Below are 20,090 nucleotides of genomic sequence, written 5' to 3' on the forward strand. Positions count from 1 at the left end.
AGAACTTTTTCTTCATCCCAAACAGAAATTCTGTACCCATGAAACAGTAACTCTATTGGGGACATGTTTTTTAATACAAGAATCTGTGGTTTCCTCAGATATGGTAGTTATTATACCTACAATTGCAGATTATGACTTTGGGAGTCATAAGAGTTCCTGCCCAAGTTTTATGTGAATAACTCCGGATGTAGTCCCTTTATATCTCAATCCCATTTGTCTTTTCCCACTAAAATCAAACATGTTCATATTAAAACACTGAATGTCAAAGAATTTAAATATTAATTGGTTATTTCAAAAGTATACCAAATGAATATGACTTCTCAAATACTTGTGTGAGTTCTAATAGAGAAATAGTTCTCAAATTTTGAAACTATAGTTCTTACCATCTCTTGAGAATGTTACTGATTTATCAGTTTAAATGTTTAATATGGTCTCTGTGGTTGGCTTAATTGGTAGCTTAAAACTAGCATTCAACAATTTCATTTACCATATAAAATAAACAAAACTGATTATGTATAGGTGTGTCAGAGGCAAAAATTGCATCAGCATAATAATTTCCATGTATGCAAGTCTGCTAAGGCCTTTATAGATAATTGTCTCCAAGAAATGTTAAAGATAAGGTAAAGGTTCTGTTACTACAATATGCAGAATTTGAAATAAGCATTTTGAGAAAGCAAATATTTTTTAGGGCCAATATGCTTTTTATGTATTACAAGTCTAAAATCTAGCATGTACATGGCTTTTGTTCCCCTCCAAATAATTTGTTTGCTGTCATTGAAAAGAATTTTAATGTGTTTCTGACTTTTCTTATCATAGCTCAAATTTATCAACCATGACATTGTTCATTTTTTGCTGTTAAATGCTTCCATATAATCTGAGAAGGTTTATGTTTTCTCTGTACTTCTCTTTACTGATAATATAACGAGAGAGTTGCCTGTCAATATGTTTATCTTTCTTGAATATGGAAAAGGGCACAGAAAGTGGTGTGTTTAATGGGTCTGGACTGCTTAGAGCTTTGGTTCACTGGTAAAGTTGAACTGGGTGTTCTTAGGCTGTCATAACGCATGCCCTACTCTTGGTTCATCGCCATATGCTCTGTTTATACACAAGTTAGCACTGCCATCAGTGGTGACGCTGTCACTTTACTTTCTGGTTTGGAAGGACATCTGAAGTTAGTGGCCTATATCTAAGAAGGAAATCTCTCCTGGAAACCGCTCATGAAAAATAATTTTTTAGCTGGATTTGGGCAAGTATTTTTCCTACTAATTCTCATATTGGGTCTCTTCTTTTATCCCACTAATGTCCTTGGTGGTCTGAAGGTCAACCCTTCATTGACCTCTGCAACAGGAACAGCACATGAGAGCCTAATCAATTCATTGCTGATACCGTAAGAGAGCCTCGGGAGGCAGAAGGATCTAGGGCAATGCTAGCACACAGAGAATAGAATGAATGGGAAACATAATGTCAAATAAATACAAATAAGAAAATTAGAGTTGTTGAAAATCTATGATATGTTAAAAACTGTCTTGTTTAGGGCGCCTGGGTGGCTCAGTTGGTTAAGTGACTGACTGCCTTCGGCTCAGGTTGTGATGCTGGAGTCCCGGAATCGAGTCCCGCATCGGGCTCCCTGCTCAGCAGGGAGTCTGCTTCTCCCTCTGACCCTCCTCCCTCTCATGCTCTCTGTCTCTCATTCTCTCTCTCTCTCAAATAAATAAATTAAAAAAAAAATAAAAAATAAAAACTGTCTTGTTTGGAAGCCAAAGGATATTCTGTACTTATAAATCTAATTATAAATTACAAATCAAGGGGCGCCTGGGTGGCTCAGTCAGTTAAGCATCTGACTCTTGATTTTGGCTCAGGTCATGATCTCAGGGTCATCAGATGGAGCCTTGCATGGGGCTGTGCACTGGGTGTGGAACCTGCTTAGGATTCTCTCTCTCTCCCTCTCCCTCTGCCCCTCCCCTCCCCTCTCTAAAAAATTTACACATCAGAAAGTACAAAGAACAATTCATATTTATATTTTAGGATATGTTTAAATTTGCATTATGTGTTCACTTAGCAGACTTGTTTTCTATTGAAAAATCACTGAATACATTTTGAAGACTATGAATATTTTGAATTGTTAAGATTTTTTAATTTATTACAAGTCAATATTAGTGTCCTCATTTTAAGGAAATCACCTCTTTCTTTTATTGAACTGCAGCTCAAAGAATCATTCAAAGATATCAAAAAGAAATTCAACAATTTAAAGTTTAATTACACCAAGAAAAATGAGAAAGCTCGGAACCTGAAGGCTCTTAAATATCAAATTCAACAAGTTGATGTGCATGCTGAAAAAATACAGGTAAATAGAAAGTGTGGATGGTGTGTGTGTGTGTGTGTATGTGCGTGTATGCACTACTACGATTATTACAAAATCAGTTTGCATTTCAATTCTAGATGCCTAACCCTTGGGCTTTTTTGCAGCATTGGGATTCAGAAGGTGGTTTTCTGCGTTTGTAACAGTTAAGTTCCTCATGTAAAATGTGTAAGTTAATTTATCTCTTGAGGCAGCTCTAGAATGGATTCTACCAAACCTACCCAGCCTCTCTGCTTCCACTGTTCCCCACAACACACACACGCACATGCACATATACACCTTTTATACGCCCCGTTTACTTTCCTTACGTATGCCTATGTCAGGAACTTCCTCCACTGCTCCCAGAACCCCTTATACTACCTTGATTACCACATGAACCAGCTAGATTATTTGAATATCTTTCCCAGGAGGCAGTGAGCTTCCCGAAGACAAGAAAATATTTTATTTTATGATCATTATCTTTTTTAAAATCATAATATCATTCTCGAAATCTGGAATAGGACCTGGTATATAGTGAATATTCTATATGATTTTAATGATGGCTCAATAAACTATGTGGAAGAAAACCCATTCTTTCCAAAATACATTTGTGATCATTATGATTTTAATATATTATCATGGAGAAAGCTGCAAAAATTTTCTCCAAGTTTTTCTCTCAATATGTAATCACCAGCTAGCCTCATAAATAAAAATTGAATCTTATTTTTAAGACTATTTCTTTTTTGCACAGGCTTTGAAAAAGAAAATGGAAAAAGTTGAGAATAAAACTTCTGGTTCTTTCTTAAATTATCCAAATAATAAAGTTAATGTTCTTTTGGAAGCGATGAAGGATTTGCAAAAACATGTGGATGAGTTTGACAAAGTTGTGACAGATTACAAGGTGAATTTGGACCTGACCGAACACCTCCAGGAGATGATAGAAGAGGTATCCTCTTCTTGTTGTAATGGTGTCCATATGTAATGTTTTTAAAAATTGCTCTGCTAATTTAAAACAATGCTACTGCAGTTAATTTTGTCATTAAATTTATGCATCATGGTGTGTGTGTGTGTGTGTATGTGATTCATGATTATTGCCTTTTCATGATTATTGCCTTAGGATAATTTCTTAAAGTAGAATTGCTGGACCAAAGCGGATGAATGTTACAAGGTTTGATTGTATTGTCCAGTTGTTCTTCATAAAGATTTTACTAATTTACTCTTACCAGCAACATATGAGAATTTCTCGTTTCTCCATAACTCCATCAACTCAAGATGTTTAACCATCATGGAATTATTCTCACTGCTGGATATCTGTTTAAAATACTCAAAATGACTTATTTATTTCATGGAATTTGAAAATGTTTAGAAAGAAATGTGGTACTGGGATGTTTCAGGTACAAAAATTGTTATTGGTGTTATTTTGTTTTTGTCAAGAGGATAAATGGTAGAGTATGCATAAACTATATGAAATTTGACAAGTTAAAGTTATTATTTGCACACTTCATATTGAAGAAATTCCACACTTGAAGTTCTTTGTGGCCCATTGTTCTGTGATACAAAATGTCTCTTTGCCACAGATGCAGCAGTTTTTAGATTTAACACCGCGCTAAGGAAGATGAAGATGATCATTCTTCTATATCTGATCTATAGGTTTGCTGTGGCCCTGTGGCACTTTTTTAAAGCCAGCTCCTAACAGAGTCATGTGTTTCTATTTCTCACTCATCATAATTGCTCTGGCCTTGGTCAGACACATTCCTTCCATCACAGTTATTTAGTATTTTTGGTGAGAAACTGTCTCAATTCTCCACTGTGCTTTGAAAATATGACTTGAGTACCTTCTATTAAAAAAAAAAAAGGTCAAATGCTGTTCTTTAGATGATACTTCCTCAATCCATAAACTAAATCTCATTCTTAAAAGAGAATTTCTTTATTAGAGTGTTAAATCAGGAAGTACTTTATCCATGTAACGTTAACTATTTCAATTATTTAGGCAGGGTTTGTATGTTTGGGCATTTTTCTTTATGTTTAGCTGATACTTGAGTTCTTTTTCGGGACATATGCTTTTTATATTTCCTGTTCTTGTAAGTCTGCAATGTTCTTAGGAAGTCTATTTCAGGCAAATCTAAGAAGGCAGGAAAATCAAATGAATTTCCATACCTTTATTTTCTTATCTAACTCTAATACCCTAGTGCAGAAGCCTATGATCATATTTTGACATTTTTCTTATTATGACTTAGAAAGTTCAAACTAATGTGACTATAAAGTTTGAGGAAATTGAAATTTGATACTTCGGTGGTCAAAATGAAGAACTTTAGAAGGATGGTGTCGCTTTAATCTATGCTTTATCCCATTTTAATTTAGTGTCACTTTTGGTGTGAAGATGCAAGTGCCACAGTTGTAAGAGTTGGAAAATATTCCACAGAGTGCAAGACAAAGGAAGCTGTGGAAATTCTCCACCAACAGTTCAATAAGTATATCGTGCCCTCAGTGCCTCAGCAAGAAGAAAGAATTCAGGATATCAGTGACCTGGCTCAGCGCTTATATGGTGAGGTCTCTTTTTAAAATATCCAGCAATTTGCCGTTGAACAAATCTATAGCGAACCAGATAGCAGAGCATGGCAAGCCCCCAGGGTCCTTACTACGGCAATTATTCAGGCAAGAGACTCAAGATAAGAGCCCATATCTATAAAAGTAAACAGTAGGGAATAGGGGAAGGAGCTTCTACCTGCAGAAGAGGAAGCCTTTGGATTTTAACTATCTTGTGTAAACCCTCCTTCTCTGTTCTCTTTTCTCCCCTATTCCTGTTGATCATCCCCAGGGTAATAAAACCAGAACAATGCTCAGTTTATGTAGACAAAAAAAAAAAAAAAAAAAAACTCATTTTCACGAGGGTGATTTCTGGAAAAACATGCAAAACTCCCATAATACTTTAAGTGGATGTTAAGCTAAGATTGACGTCTACACCCCTCATATTTCTATGAGGGGTGTGGTTTGTGGATTTAAGAAACAAGATGGTTTGGTTAGTGTATTTAAGGAACCATTCCCTTGCCTTCCTCTCCCTTGTGGAATAAACAGGAGAACTCAAATTATCATCTCTCTGGTTCTGCTTTTCTCTTCTCCATGACCAGGAAAGATAATACACTTGTCAGTCTCAGGAGACTTTCTATCTAAAGAAGCCCTCATTTAAGAAACCATCTAGGTGATGACAGCCCATGGGGGTGCTGAAGAATAAGTTTCACGAATCCCCTGATATCATTCCTGTAGACCAAAGGTAGTTCCCAGTGGCCAGGCAAATCTAGCTCAGAAAGAAGATAGCAATGGGAGGCACAAAATGCTTCAGCTGGCTGCCCACACTGCTGCCAGGTGGGTATTTTCTCACGTGCCATAAAATGCTACATATGGGTAACCATAAAAATGTGTAGAACCATATATACTGTACTACCTAATATTAAATTATTGAGAATAAATTATTAATGCTTTTCCAAGGGAAAAAGATAGAAACATAAAAATAATAAAATATAGATTGAAAAATTAATGAAAACGAATGCGATGTCTCATTCCTACTGTAGTTACTTATAAGTGCACTAAAAATTTGTGAATGCCCTCTGCCTCCACAGCACTGTATGTGGTTCCCTCTATTTTTGTACTTTCCACACTGTAGAAAATTACCTGTTCATCTATCTTCTCAAGTGACCATAAGCTCCTTGAGGGCAAGGGAAGCATGTTTTGTCACTGTTTTTGAGTGCCTTTTCAATTTCAGGACACAGTAAGTACTAGTTAAATTCCCCTCCCTTCATGCATATCCTGCATCCTGCTTTGTGTTCCTGGCCCTTATCACCAACTGACAGATTGTATAGTTATTTATTGTCTGGCTTTTACACCAGAGTGTAAGCTCCATGGGAGAAGGGATTTTGCCCCTTAGTTTACTGCTTCATGATACATACTAAAGTGCTTAACAAATACGTGATGAATAAATGAATCATAGACTGAATACCTTGAACAAATAAATAAAAGTCATGAATCTTCATCTGCTCAGTATGGAAGCTATGCAATTTTTAAAATTTGCAATAAGTAAGAAGCTTTAGGAATATTATATTATCTGTTACAGTCCACCCAAGCATCATTGGACCCAGAATTGTCATGCAAATAAATTTATCTCAAAAAAATTGAGTACCTATTGTGTATGAGGAGGTGTGATTGATATAAAGACAAATAAAACTTAGTTCCTTCCTTCAAGAATCCACAGCCTAGGCCTAGAAGTCATGTTACAGTAAAGGCAGTAAGAAAAGTATGAAAAGTGTGTATTGATTTACTAGGGTTAACATCACAAAATACCACAGACTGGGTGGCTGAAACAGGAGAAATTCATTTCCCCACAGTTCTGGAGGCTGGAAGTCCAAGATCACAAGATCACAGTGCTGACAGGGTTGGTGTCACCTGAGGCTTTTCTCTCTGGCTGGCAGCTGGCTGCCTTCTTGCTGCCTTTTCACATGGGCATCCCTCTGTGCACATGCTCGCCCTGGTGTCTCTCCCTCATCTTATACCGTGGGATCCAGTCTTACTGGATTAGAGCCCCATCCTCATGGCCTCATTTTAACTTAATCACCTCTTTAGAGATCTTATCTCCAAATGTGGTAACATTCTGAGATACTGGGGATTGAGGCTTCAACATAGGAGTTCTGGAGGAGACACAATTCAGCCCATAACAATGTGAAATATCGCTTAGTTTAAAACGTGGGGTCTCTAATCCCGGTTTCAAATCTCTGCTCCTGCAGTTACTGTCTGGGTAACCTGAAGAGGCTCTCTGAGCCTCAGTTGCCTCATTTGTAAAATGCAATAGAGCCTAGAGAATCCAAGGAGAATTACATTAATGCATATAAAGCTATAGTCAAATAATAAATACTCACTACGTGGTAGCTATTTTTATTATTTTATTTATTTTTATTATTTTATTATTTTTTTATTATTCCAGTAGAGAGAGATAAAATCTACATGGGCAAGATTAAGACCATGTCACAAAGATACTGGTATTTGAAGTAGACAGTAGGGGAGTGAGGGAAGGGCATTTTTGGTACAGGAGAGAATATTCAGTGGCTGTGGGGAAGAGTCACTGGTGCACTTTGACCAGAGACTAAATATGTGAGGGAACTACGGTGATAAACATTTGGGAGAAGCACCTTGGAACCATTTCTGAATGCATAAATGAAGAATTGACAATGTTCTGAACAGGAAACGACTGATTAGAGTGGTGCTTTAAGAATATTAACATAGCAACATGATTTAGGTTACATAAAAGTGACAAGGTATAGCAAATGTAACCATTTTTCTGGGGTAACTGTTTTTTCAAAAAATGCCTTCGTTCATTTATTTATCTACTCAACAAGTATTGATTAAGCAGTTACTATCTACCAGCCTCTACACCAGACACTGGGGAGGTGAATTAATACCTGGGATTTTTTTTTTTCTGCTAGGGATTTGACCTCAAAAATAGTTTTTTGTCCCTTCTCCTCCCCAGGTTTTGAAGAAGGGCAGAAATACGCTGAGAAAATAGTGGCAAAACACAAAGAGGTTCTTGAATCTATCACTGAATTATGTGTCTCTCTCACAGAGCTTGAAGAAAAGCTGAAGGTAATTTCTTCTTCCCAGAATATGTATTTTCAAGTGACATAAATAAAAATGTGTTGATAAGTATCTTCTAGTGCAAAGATGTTCTAATAGAAATTCTCAAGGGACATAATGTGCACATTTGTTTCACAGCTTTCTAACATAATTATCTGGGTGTTTCTGATAATTAATTCTGTTTCTTTTCCATCACTGCAGAGAAAAATATTGCTGGGAATGAGGGCTAAACATAATTAAGGTGTCTCATTTACATTTTCATGGATCACATCCTAAAGGATAAATGTGTGCCATTAAAATCAAAGTAAAGTCTGTATTAAGTAGCCTTATGTTTTCATTCCCAAATAATAAATGGAAGGTTTTTTTTTTCCTTCCAAATTGTGGCCCCAGAGAAAATAAAACTAAATCTTCAGGTATTATATTCACTGAATATTTAGCTTCATGGAAGAATTAAACTAATCATTAGCATCCTTCATGAAATAAAAAGTTGATGGAATAAAGAATAGAAAGTATGTTGATGCCTAATGCCTAGGCAAATCCAGTTAAAAGAGAGAAATGCATATATTGTTTTGTCTGTATTTTGTGAAAACTAGCTTCATTAGTACTGTTTCAATGACTGGCTGAAAGAATTGGTTACTTAGGAGGGAGAGAATAATGAAGTAATTAAGAACAAAGAGTAAAACACAGAGTAAAATACAGCTGCCTAGGAATACCAATTCTCCAAATTACTGGATTTGTGATTTGGGGTAAATTACTTCATCTCTTTGCGTCTCAGTTTCTTGATCTGTACAATGGAGTGAATAGGGGAAACTCATCACAGAGTAACCCCAGGAATTGAAATGTGAAGACACCCATAATTATTGTGATCATTGTTGATATCAAGACATAAGGGTGCTCTTGTAGTTCATAGCAGAATTATATTTCTAGCAATCATTTTTTCTGTATGAATTTACATGTCATAAATTTGAGTACTCAGTCCATTCAAAATAGTTTGCTAAGCTTTTAATTGAGTGAATGACCAACCAGATTATCTTTATTCCTTAAGAAACTAGATTTTCAACTTTTTTTACCATTTTATATAACACTGCAATGAACATCTTCACACATAAAGATTTTTTTTTCTCTTGTATTGTTCCCTACACATAAACTCTCCAGAGCAGATTTGGGTAAATGAGCATGAAATTGTTAATGTTTCTAATATACATATGTTAAATTACCTTCCACAAACATTTTACAATTTTAATGCCACCAGTAATGTATGAATGTGCCATATGCATATTATCTTTTTAAACAATGATCATTTCTTCTCCACCTTGACCCAGCCCTCTAAGGATCTGTTTCTTCTCCTGACTTCCAGTACACAGCTTGAAAATCGCTGCTTCCTCTGACTCTTTGCTCTTTATTATCTACAACAGCCCTCCCATTTCTGTTGTACATCTTCAAGTGAGGTCCACTAAAAAAAATTTACCCTATCCCTGTCTCCTTTTCACCTTCATGACTATTCTTTCTGAAAGCTCTTGCCACTCCCTCTCCCCACTTCCTCATTCCCCATTCCTTTTACACCCCTTGGTCAGGATTGCACCCTCTTTTCCTCATTTTCAACCCATCACTTGGATTCCCTTTTGCATTAGTCAGGAGCCTCCTAATTATACACTCTCGCTAGATTAACCTTCCTACATACAGCTGCTAGTATTGTTTTTACATTCAAAGCACTTCACTACAAACTCTTCATTGCTTACCCGAAACAGTTGAAAATCAAAGCCTTTTTTCATTGTTCTGAGGCTGAGTCTTTCCAAATTAGTGTTATTCTATATTCATTGTAGGTCCCTGTCTCACTGGTGTACTACCCCAGATTCCTGAATTTTCTGCTTCTAAACCTTCATGTACATGACCTTCTCTCTCTGCTTATCTAAATTTTACCATCTCTCAAAGCCAAACCCAAATGTTGCCTCCTTTACAACTCCTTTGCAGACTGTGTCCCTGCCTCTCTGATTCCCCAGAGCACTTGTGTTCTTTCCTACTATAATCATCACATGTAACTACCATCACTACCCCAACTCATCTACTTGATTACACCTGAGGAAACCCTATGGCTCTGTTCAGTTTAGGGTCCCACATGACATTTAACACTGTGCTTTGCCCAAAGCAATTTCTCCAGAAAGAGTTTTGGCATTTGTAGTAAAAACTCAAAGGATTAGTACAGAGAAAAAGAATCATTCAATAGCTCAGAAAAGTTTGATTTGGGTGGATATAAAAACAAGGAAGGGCCTCTCTGGCAATAGTTATGGGCATCAGCAAGGCTCTTACAAGTTAGAGCCTGAACAAAACTTGTCAAAGAATGCTTACTAACACTTTACAGATATTTGCATGAGAGCATAAAAGTCTAGTTTTTATGTTTTTAAGGTTGATGCTATGGCTATTTTGTAGGAGTTATTTAAAAAGGCCTAGAAATCCCTGTCAAGGCTGAAACAGTGATAATAATCCTTTATATTTGTATTAACAATTTGAGATTTACAAAGGCTTTTCATATATATTACTTCAGTGATTTCCAAATAACCTTGTGATGGTGATAATGGCAAATGTTGTTTTCCTATTTTATGTATTTTAAAGATTTTATTTATTTATGAACAGGGGCGGGAGGGGCAGAGGGAGAGAAGCACAAGCAGACTCCATGCTGAGTGTGGAGTCAAATGCAGGGCTCCATCTCACAACCCTGAGATCATGGCCTGAGCTGAAACCAAGAGTCGGATGCTTAACCACTCAGGTTAATGAGCCACCCAGGTGCCCCATTTTCCTTGTTTTAGAGGTAGAGTTCAAAGAAGGTAAAAGTGCTTTGCCTGGGGTCTCACCATCAGTAGTGGTAGAATCGAGAATTAAATACAATTCAAAATCTAGCATTCTTTCCACAACAACTGCCATTTTGAGATTAGATATCAAGAGTACCTTATCGACTAACACCAACCAGCTTACGTTTTGAAGTTAGACTAAAAGCTGAATCTCTCCCCAAATTCTCTGAGTCCATATAGCACATGCACTTTGAGGAGTGTGCTATTTTCTTAAGGCCCATCTAACGACCATGTTCCAGGTGGAATAGAGAATGTTCTGGTGTGGTATAATCCATCATCCTAAACTTGGTGTACCTGAGGCCCCTTTCACCTTTACAAAGACTTCTCAGCCCTCACAGGGGCTCCCCAGCAGCTTGCAAACCCTTGTACTTCCATGACTAAAACAGCTCCATGAATGATAGGAGTAAAAGATCATCACCCACAGGAAGCATCCTTTGTTCTCAATTTTTTTCTTTACCATACTCAGTGATCTTTTCTTCCTCTCTTCAAGTTTCCCAAGCATTTGCTTATGTAAATTCTCTGGATTTCCTTTTTGTTCTCCACCAAAATCTTCAAACATTTCTTCCTTCACACTGTTCCCCTAGACTCTCCTAATGGCTTAGACTGCCATGTACGATGATTCCTTTCTCTAGAGAATGCTCCTGTAGGCATATCCTACTGCAATAATGACTTTGTTCTGGCTGGGCCTTTGAACAACCAATTTTTATGGCAATGAATTTTATCAAAGGAGTGAGGTAGATGGGAAACTGTGAGCTTGACAAGATAATTTTGTAAATCACATCATGGGAGTAGTCAGTCTCTTGTGGAATACATTTCCTGAAAGGTTCCAACTGGTCTATGTTTTCTTCCAAGTGGTTATTGTGTAGCACTGTACCTCCAACTTTCCTGGACCAGGCTCTCACTTTAAACACTGCTTTGTACAGCAGGGAGACATTTTAAAGACAAATGTAAATTTGGAAGACTTCCATGATGACTTCATCGACCTGCTAAAAGAACCAGCAAGAAATAAGCAGACAGTATTCAATGAAGAAAGGAATAAGGTAAAGAAAACTATGTAATCTCAGTTATTCATTTTGTTTTGAGGTTAGAGTCCTTGTTCATTGAAAAAAAAAGGGGGGGGGGAATTGAAGCCTTGTTATCTACCTGAATCAAATCTTTCAATATACATGCAATGTGAGTGTCCTTACCCTGTACTTTCTTTCTACCCCTTACTTAGTCCTTCTTCCACCTATGCTATTTTCCTCTGAGCACTTCCTATTTAGTAGTGGGACCACGGCATTGCACAGTGGTATTGGGACCACGGCATTGCACAGTGGTATTGGGATAGCCATTCAGTCACCATACTGTCACTCCAAACCACTTCTATTTCTCCCACCATTAGCTGCCTCTCTCATTTTCCTTTTATAGTCAATCCCAACTTCAAATTTGACTTCTCTCTATCATACCACCAAGCTATGGTTCTGATGTTTTACACTACCCACTGGAAAACCTTAGTACATGAACTTAGCTTGTGTCTTATTCCACCGAAGCTATCTCCAAGATGATATTTCCAGGTACATATACTAAAACATAGAATCCAACTGAAATATAAATACTAAAGCAGAGAAATTTTTAAATTACTTTAAAATCTATGTATTACAGATAAATTAAACATGTAGCAAAAACTGCAAATATTCACAAAATGCAAATGTTCCATGATTTCAAAAGCATTATTTAAATCACATCATTATGGATTTTCAGTATAAGTTGCTCACTCTCTATTCATAGCTGCTGGACTATAATTAGCTCCTATCATTTTGCTTTGCCAAGTTTGCTTCTAGTGTTTCTCTTTCTCCCAAGGAACTGAAGGAATAAACAGAGTCAACATTATTCTCAACTGCCCCCAAATTAATAAAGTATACTTCTTGTGACATGAGAATTTAAAATAAATATCTCCCCACTTTCTCGTAGAGAAAAATTTCTTTCCTTGAAGTCAGTACAATTCTTAGATCATCTATATAAACTTTTATAATCTTTTCCACAGGTTAAATCTATGTCAAGGTCTACTACAATTATACAATCTGCAGGCAGCAAGTATCATTATGCAAACTGGCTTTTTTGCGGTATGGTCTTGAAGCATTTAAGCCCTGATTCTACTCTGAGGCAAAGGAAAGCAGCCAAACCTTGATCACTTTGTTGAATCTTAGTCTTATATCAAATTGTCTTTCATTATTGTGATTGGTCTATCAGTGTTTCTCAATCTCAGTATATTGACATTTTGGTGCAGAGAATTCTTTGTTATGGAGTGCTGTCCTGTGCATTATAGGATATTTAGCAACATTCCTGGCCTTTATCAACTAGATGCCAGTGGCACCCCCCCCCCACAACTCACCAAGTTGTCATAACCAAACAACATCCATGAACATTGCCAAATGTTCCCTGGGGAGCAAAATCACCCTTGATTGAGACCAAATTGTTGAAATAGTAAAGAATAACATTCAGTGCATCACATTTTCTTAACTAGGTTTCTTTCTTTTTTTTTTTTCCCTAAGACTTTATTTATTTATTTGAGAGAGAGCAAGTGAGAGAGAGAGAGCACAAGCAGCAGGGAGTGGCAGAGGGAGAGGGAGAAGCAGTCTTCCCACTGAGCAGGGAGTCCGATCTGAGGCTTGTTCCCAGGACCCCGGGATCATGACCTGAGCCGAAGGCAGGCACTTAACCTACTGAGCCACCCATATGCCCCTTCTTAACTAGGTTTCTAAGAGATACTAAATTCAACTTATTTTTTAAATTCTGCACATTGTCCACACTGTCAACCACTAATTTACTAAGAATTGAAGTGAAGGTCATTGATACCAAAGCAAACACATTCATTTATACTTAGTAAATATGAATTTTCTTTCTTTTATTTATTTTTCTTAGAAAAAAATTAAAGGAACAGATTCCTTTAAATAAAAAAGCAAGATTTATTTTCATTGAGAAATTATTTATTTATTTATTTATTTATTTATTTATTTATTTATTTGAGAGAGAAGAGTGAGAGAAACAGCATGAGAGGGGAGAGGGTCAGAGGGAGAAGCAGGCTCCCCACTGAGTCGGGAGCCCGATGTAGGACTCGATCCCAGGATTCTGGGATCATGACCTGAGCTGAAGGCAGTTGCTTAACCAACTGAGCCACCCAGGCACCTGAGAAATCAATTTTATTTTAATATAAATTAAAAGGTCTTCTGTTATTTAGTATGATAGTGAAGGCCCACAATTATAACTGTCAAAAACTCTCACTGACATCATTTACATATACATTCTGGTGCAGTTGGCACAGAGAGCAAAATGAAAGGATGGCAGTAATCCTCCCTTTAAATAGCTCAATCACATTTACCATTTTATTGTCTCTATCATTTATATTATGGGTCAGATGTAATGATTTCCCAAAAACCATGTGGACAGATAACAAAAATCACCAAGTAAAAAAAAAGCTTATCTGGGAATCATTGTGTCCAATTCTGTGTCCAACCCAAATGGTGTTGATCTTCTTTGGAAAGTTATTTGACTCAGAAAGAACAATTCCAGAAGTGTTTGGTCAGAGGAAGATGGCAGTGGAGTAGGAGGGCCCTGGGCTCCTCTTGTCCCATAAACACAACTAGATAACTATCAAATCATCCTAAATATCCCAGAAATCAACCTGTAGACAGACAGAACAAACTCTATAACTAAAGGGAGAGAAGAGGCCATATCAAAGAAGGTAGGAAGTATGAAGATGTGGTTTAAGGGAGAAACAGATCACAGATGCTGTGGACACAAAGAAAGGTGAGAGAGGAGCACAAGGAGAACATTTCCCCAAAGACGTTGGCTTGGAAAACAAGGGGCTGAATTTTGTGAGTTCTTGCAACCAGCAGGGCTTAAAATCTGGAGTTTTAAAGGTCAGCAGGTTTGGCTGGGATAGAACCCAGAGGGCACTGCCCTGCTTCTAGAGAGAAGGCAGGCAAACAACCTGGGGACAGACAGCATGGAAACAGCAATCTGAAGAACACCTGGGGCACACAGTGGGGAGATTATTCACTCTTCTTGGAGTGGAGTGCATTCCTGAGAGGCAGTGTTTATGGAAATGCCTCTCCAGGAACAAAGAAGCTGGATGACACCATTTTCCTCCCCCACCCCATCTATGGGAAGCAGTGCAGTGCCAACACTAGCTGCCTAACTTGCTTACACCAAGCCCCACACCCCTGTGTTCTCAGGGGGCTTCCCCTCTCGATCAAGCTTATCTCAGTCCTAGCACAGCAGCCCCTCCCCTGAACACTAGTACAAACCCCTGCCCACACCGTGTCTCCTCACCAGAGTTCTGCAGGGCCTCAGTTATGGTGGAGGTGGTGTCTGATCTCATTTCACAAGCAGACCAGAGCACATGTAGTTAAAACTCACCACATGCAGGCAGAGAACCAAACACTGCCCACAGCAGGCAAGAGAGCCTCTCCAGATGACTACCCTGAAGGATAAAGCAGACAAAACACAACAGCAGAGCACAGGTAGCACACACCAGAGACACTCCCTGAAGTGTCAGGCACTGGGCACTACATGACTTCTTCATTAGGCCATTACTTTCAGGAGCAGAAGACATAACTGGCTTTTCTAACACAGAGAAGAAGGCAGAGACTTAGACAAAATATGAAGATGGCAGAATTTATCCCAAATGAAAGAACAAGATAAGGCCATGGCCAGAGATCTAGTAAAACAGATATAAGTAACATGCCTGATGGAAAATTTAAAGCAACAATCATAAGGATACTCATAGGACTTGAGAAAAGAATAGAGGTCATCAGTGAGACCCTTCACAGAGAAAAGAGTTAAAAAAGAATCAATTAAGAGTTGAAGAGCACAATAAATGGGTTTGGAAATATGCTCCATGTAATGAACAGCAGGCTGGAAGAAGCAGAGGAATGAATTAGTGACCTAGAAGACAAAATACTGCAAAATAATGAAGCTGAACAAAAGAGAGAAAGAGAATTATGCAACACAAGAATAGGCTTAAGGAACTCAGTGACTCCATCGAACATAATATTCATATTATAGGAATCCCAGAAGAAGAAAGAGAAAAGAGGGAAGAAACTTTATTGGAAGAAATAATAGTGGGGCACCTGGGTGGCTCAGCAGATTGTCTGCCTTTGGCTCAGGTCATGGTCCCAGGGTCCTGGAATATTGAGCCCCACGGTGCACTCCCTGCTCAGTAGGGAGCCTGCTTCTCCCTCTCCCTCTGCCTCTCCTCCCTGTGCTCTCTCACTCTCAAATAAATAAATAAATAATCTTAAAAAAAAAAAAGAAATAATAGCTGAAAACTTCCCTAATCTGGGGAAGGAAACAGATCAAGGAGGCACAGAGAACTCCCATCAAAATCAAACAAAAGTAGGCCAACACCAAGACGTTTGCCACTAAATTTGCAAAATATAGCAATAAAGAAACAATCTTAAAAGCAGCAAGACAAAAGAAGTCCTTAACTTACAAGGGTAAACCCACAAGGCTAGCTGGAGATTTCTCAACAGAAAAATGACAAGCCAGTAGAGTGGTATGATATATTCAGCATGCTGTATGGGAAAAATCTGCAGCCAAGAATATTCTGTCCAGCAAGGCTATCATTCAGAATAGAAGGAGAGATAAAGAGTTTCCCAGACAAACAAAAACTAAAGAAGTTCATGACCCTAAACCAGCCCTGCAAGAAATATTAAAGGGGACTCTTTGATGCAAAGAAGAGACCAAAAATGACAAAGACAAGAAAGGATCAGAGAAAATCTCCAGAAGCAGTGAAAAAACAAATAATAAAATGGCAATAAATACATATCAATAATTACTTTGAATAAATGGGCTAAACCCTGCAGTCAAAACACATGGGTTTCAGAATGGATCAAAAAAACCCACCAAAAAATGACCCATTATATGCTGCCTTCAATAGACTCATTTTATTTTTTTTAATTTTTATTGTTATGTTAATCACCATTAACATAACATTAATCATCATTAGTTTTGGATGTAGTGTTCCATGATTCATTGTTTGTGCATAATACCCAGTGCTCCACGCAGAACGTGCCCTCTTTAATACCCATCACCAGACTAACCCATCCCCCGACCCCCTCCCCTCCAGAACCCTCAGTTTGTTTTTCAGAGTCCATCGTCTCTCATGGTTGGTTTCCCCCTCCGATTCCCCCCCTTCATTCTTCCCCTCCTGCTATCTTCTTCTTCTTTTTTTTTCTTAACATATATTGCATTATTTGTTTCAGAGGTACAGATCTGTGATTCAACAGTCTTGCACAATTCACAGCACTCGCCATAGCACATACCCTCCCCAATGTCTATCACCCAGCCACCCCATCTCTCCCACTCCCCACCACTCCAGCAACCCTCAGTTTGTTTCCTGAGATTAAGAATTCCTCATATCAGTGAGGTCATATGATACATGTCTTTCTCTGATTGACTTATTTCACTCAGCATAACACCCTCCAGTTCCATCCACGTCATTGCAAATGGCAAGAAGGAGACTCATTTTAGACCTAAAGACACATGCAGATTGAAAATGAGGGGATGGAGAAACATTTATCATGCAAATGGATGTCAAAAGAGAGCCAGAGTAGCAATATTTATCAGACAAGCTAGACTTTAAAACAAACACTGTAGCAAGAGACAAAGGATACTATATAATCATAAAGGGGACAATCCAATAAGAAGATATAACAATTGTAAATATTTATGCATCCAACATGGGAGCACCCAAATATATAAAACAATTAATAATGAATATAAAGGAATTGATAATAATACAAGAATAGTAGGGGACTTTAACACCCCACTTATATCAATGGAAAGATCACCTAAACAGAAAATAAACAAGGAAACAATTCCTTTGAATGACACACTGGACCTGATGGACTTAGCAGATATATTCAGAACATTCCATCCTAAAAAAGCAGAATACACATTATTATCAAGTGCACATGAAGCCTTCTCCAGAACAGATCACATACTAGTTCATAAAACAGGCCTCAACAAATACAAAAAGATTGAAAGCATACCACCTTTTCTGCCCACAATGCTATGAAGCTGGAAGTCAGTCATAAGAAAAAATTCTGAAAGACCACAAGTACATGGAGGTTAAACAACATCTTACTAAACAATAAATGGGTCAACCAGGAAAAGAAATAAAAAAATATATATATACATGGAAACAAATGAAAAGGAAAAAACAACAGTCCAAAACTTTTAGGACGCAGCAAAAGTGGTCCTAAGAGAGCAGTATATAGCAATACATGCTTACTTCAAGAAGCAAGAAAAATCTCAAATAAACAACCTAACCTTACACTTGAAGGAGCTAGAAAAAGAATGGATGACCCTCAAATCAACAAATGTCCCTGCTGTAAAGGAGCTTGTAGCGCAGTAGGAGCGGGAATTCCCAAAAGGTGACCCGAATGATAAAAGTCCTAGAGTCAAGGCAGAAGAAGACCTGGAGGTTTTAGTTCAATGAAAGAGACTGAGAGGTTGTGGCACCAATTCTCCAAATAGTCAAAAGGCTGTTAAAAGAGGAGAGCAGTTTGACATCTATGTCGCTCTGGGAGGCCAATTCAGATCCATTGTTGGATACTGAGTGAAGGCCTGTCTTCACTAAATACAGGAAGAAATTCTTAATACAGGTAAAGCATAAAATTATTTTCAAAGAAAGCACCCTGTCGGGAAAAGTGTTCAAACAGAGGCTACCAGAATGTCATAGAGGAGATTACCTGGACTGAACAGGAAGTTGGATCAAAGTCCCTGTGAAAAGGAAAATAAAGGCAGAGCTAAGCCGAAGTAGGAAAACCAAAAGAATGAGGGGCATTTCCTATTGTCTCTGTGTTTATTTAGTAATTTTTTTTTAATGACAAGGACTTTTAAAAACTTTTGGCTTGGTTTTTGGACCCAGAGTTTAAACTTCTACTACATTGGGGCACCTGGGTGGCTCAGCCATTAAGCTTCTGCCTTCAGCTCAGGTCATGATCCCAGGGTCCTGGGATAGAGCCCTGCATCAGGCTCCCTGCTCAGCGAAGAGCTTGCCTCTCCCTCTCCCACTCCCCCTGCTTGTGTTCCTGCTCTCACTATCTCTCTCTGTCTGTCAAATAAATAAATAAAATCTTTTAAAAAAAATAAAAAATAAACTACTAAATGGCTGAAGGAAACAACTTTCTCTAAAGCCATGCTTATACTTTCTCTGAGGATAATTTGTATCTCTGGGGTGGGGGGTGTAGAAGGAACATTGTTTTGTTTTTGCTTCTGATCTTCAACCTGAAAACACACTTATTTCTCAAAAATTATTTATAAAGTATGTGTCTGGGGCAGGACTATGAGCTAAAATGCAGAACTCAAAATCAAGGCAAGACCTAACTTTCTTGTGTGCAAGCAGTAGCAAAGGGACAAAACCTGGTAATTGCTAAGTAAGTAAAAATGCACCTAAATACTGAAGAAAGGCAAAAAAAAAAAAAAAAAAAGTGATATAAAACAACAGGTTGAGACAGATGAGATCCTTTTCAGCTTCAATGCTCTTTTGAGTCTATGCCAGAAAGGATATTTGAGCGTCTTCTGAAACCAGAGATGGATGTGGATTAGTGGGGAGAATTACTAGTTCAGCATAAGCAGGAGGTAAAGTACTGCTATTCACGGTCTCCTAGCATGGCCTGCACTCCACATGGCATGGAAAGATAAGTGGCAGATCTTCCTCTTTCATATCTTGTGTTCTCTTGTGAAAGACCGTAACCTGTGATTGTCCCATTAACATCTACCTCTCCCGCTAGGCTGTTATCTCCCTGAGGGCAGAGACTGGGTTTACTTTTACTCATTTCATCTCACCAATGCCTGGCATGGTACCTAGTATGAAACAGGTGTTCAACAGATACTTTTTCATGGAAGAATAAAAATAAGGGGCTTTAAGAAAATAAAACCAGTCATGAAAAATGCCTTTTTCCATATGGAGTAAATAGAGTTGTCAAATTCATAAAGACAGAAAGTAGAAGGGGCTGGTGGGAGGGGAGAATGGGGAATTTAGTGTTTAATGGGTACAGAGTTTCAGTCTGGAAAGATGGAAAAGTTCTGGAGATGGATGATGGGTGGTTGCCCCCATGTGAGTGTACTTAATGTCTTTGAACTGTACACTTAAAAATGGTTAAAATGGTAAATTTCATGTTGTATATATTTTACCACCTATAATGATAATAATAAAGAATGGCTTTCCTAAGAAAGAAAGAGAGATTATTCTTAGGAGGGTCAGAGGGATTGCCTAACAAGGGAGCCTCTGAGATTTA

At 37.9% G+C, this 20,090-nt stretch overlaps 1 protein-coding gene across 2 annotated transcripts in view; it reads left to right on the forward strand.

Annotated features, from left to right (window-relative positions):
• Positions 1-20,090, forward strand: part of CCDC141 (coiled-coil domain containing 141) — a 188,954-nt gene that overhangs the window by 155,181 nt on the left and 13,683 nt on the right. For both annotated transcript variants that reach the window (XM_028124937.2, XM_028124918.2), the window contains exons 18-22: positions 2,204-2,344; positions 3,090-3,284; positions 4,700-4,883; positions 7,854-7,966; positions 11,727-11,843. In XM_028124937.2, the coding sequence (XP_027980738.2) occupies positions 2,204-2,344; positions 3,090-3,284; positions 4,700-4,883; positions 7,854-7,966; positions 11,727-11,843 (750 nt within the window). The remainder of the gene's footprint in view (positions 1-2,203; positions 2,345-3,089; positions 3,285-4,699; positions 4,884-7,853; positions 7,967-11,726; positions 11,844-20,090) is intronic.

This window comes from Eumetopias jubatus, unplaced genomic scaffold (assembly GCF_037043125.1).
Source record: "Eumetopias jubatus isolate StellerSeaLion01/CBP00866 unplaced genomic scaffold, mEumJub1_p1.0 scaffold_3, whole genome shotgun sequence".
Classification (NCBI taxonomy): domain Eukaryota; kingdom Metazoa; phylum Chordata; class Mammalia; order Carnivora; family Otariidae; genus Eumetopias; species Eumetopias jubatus.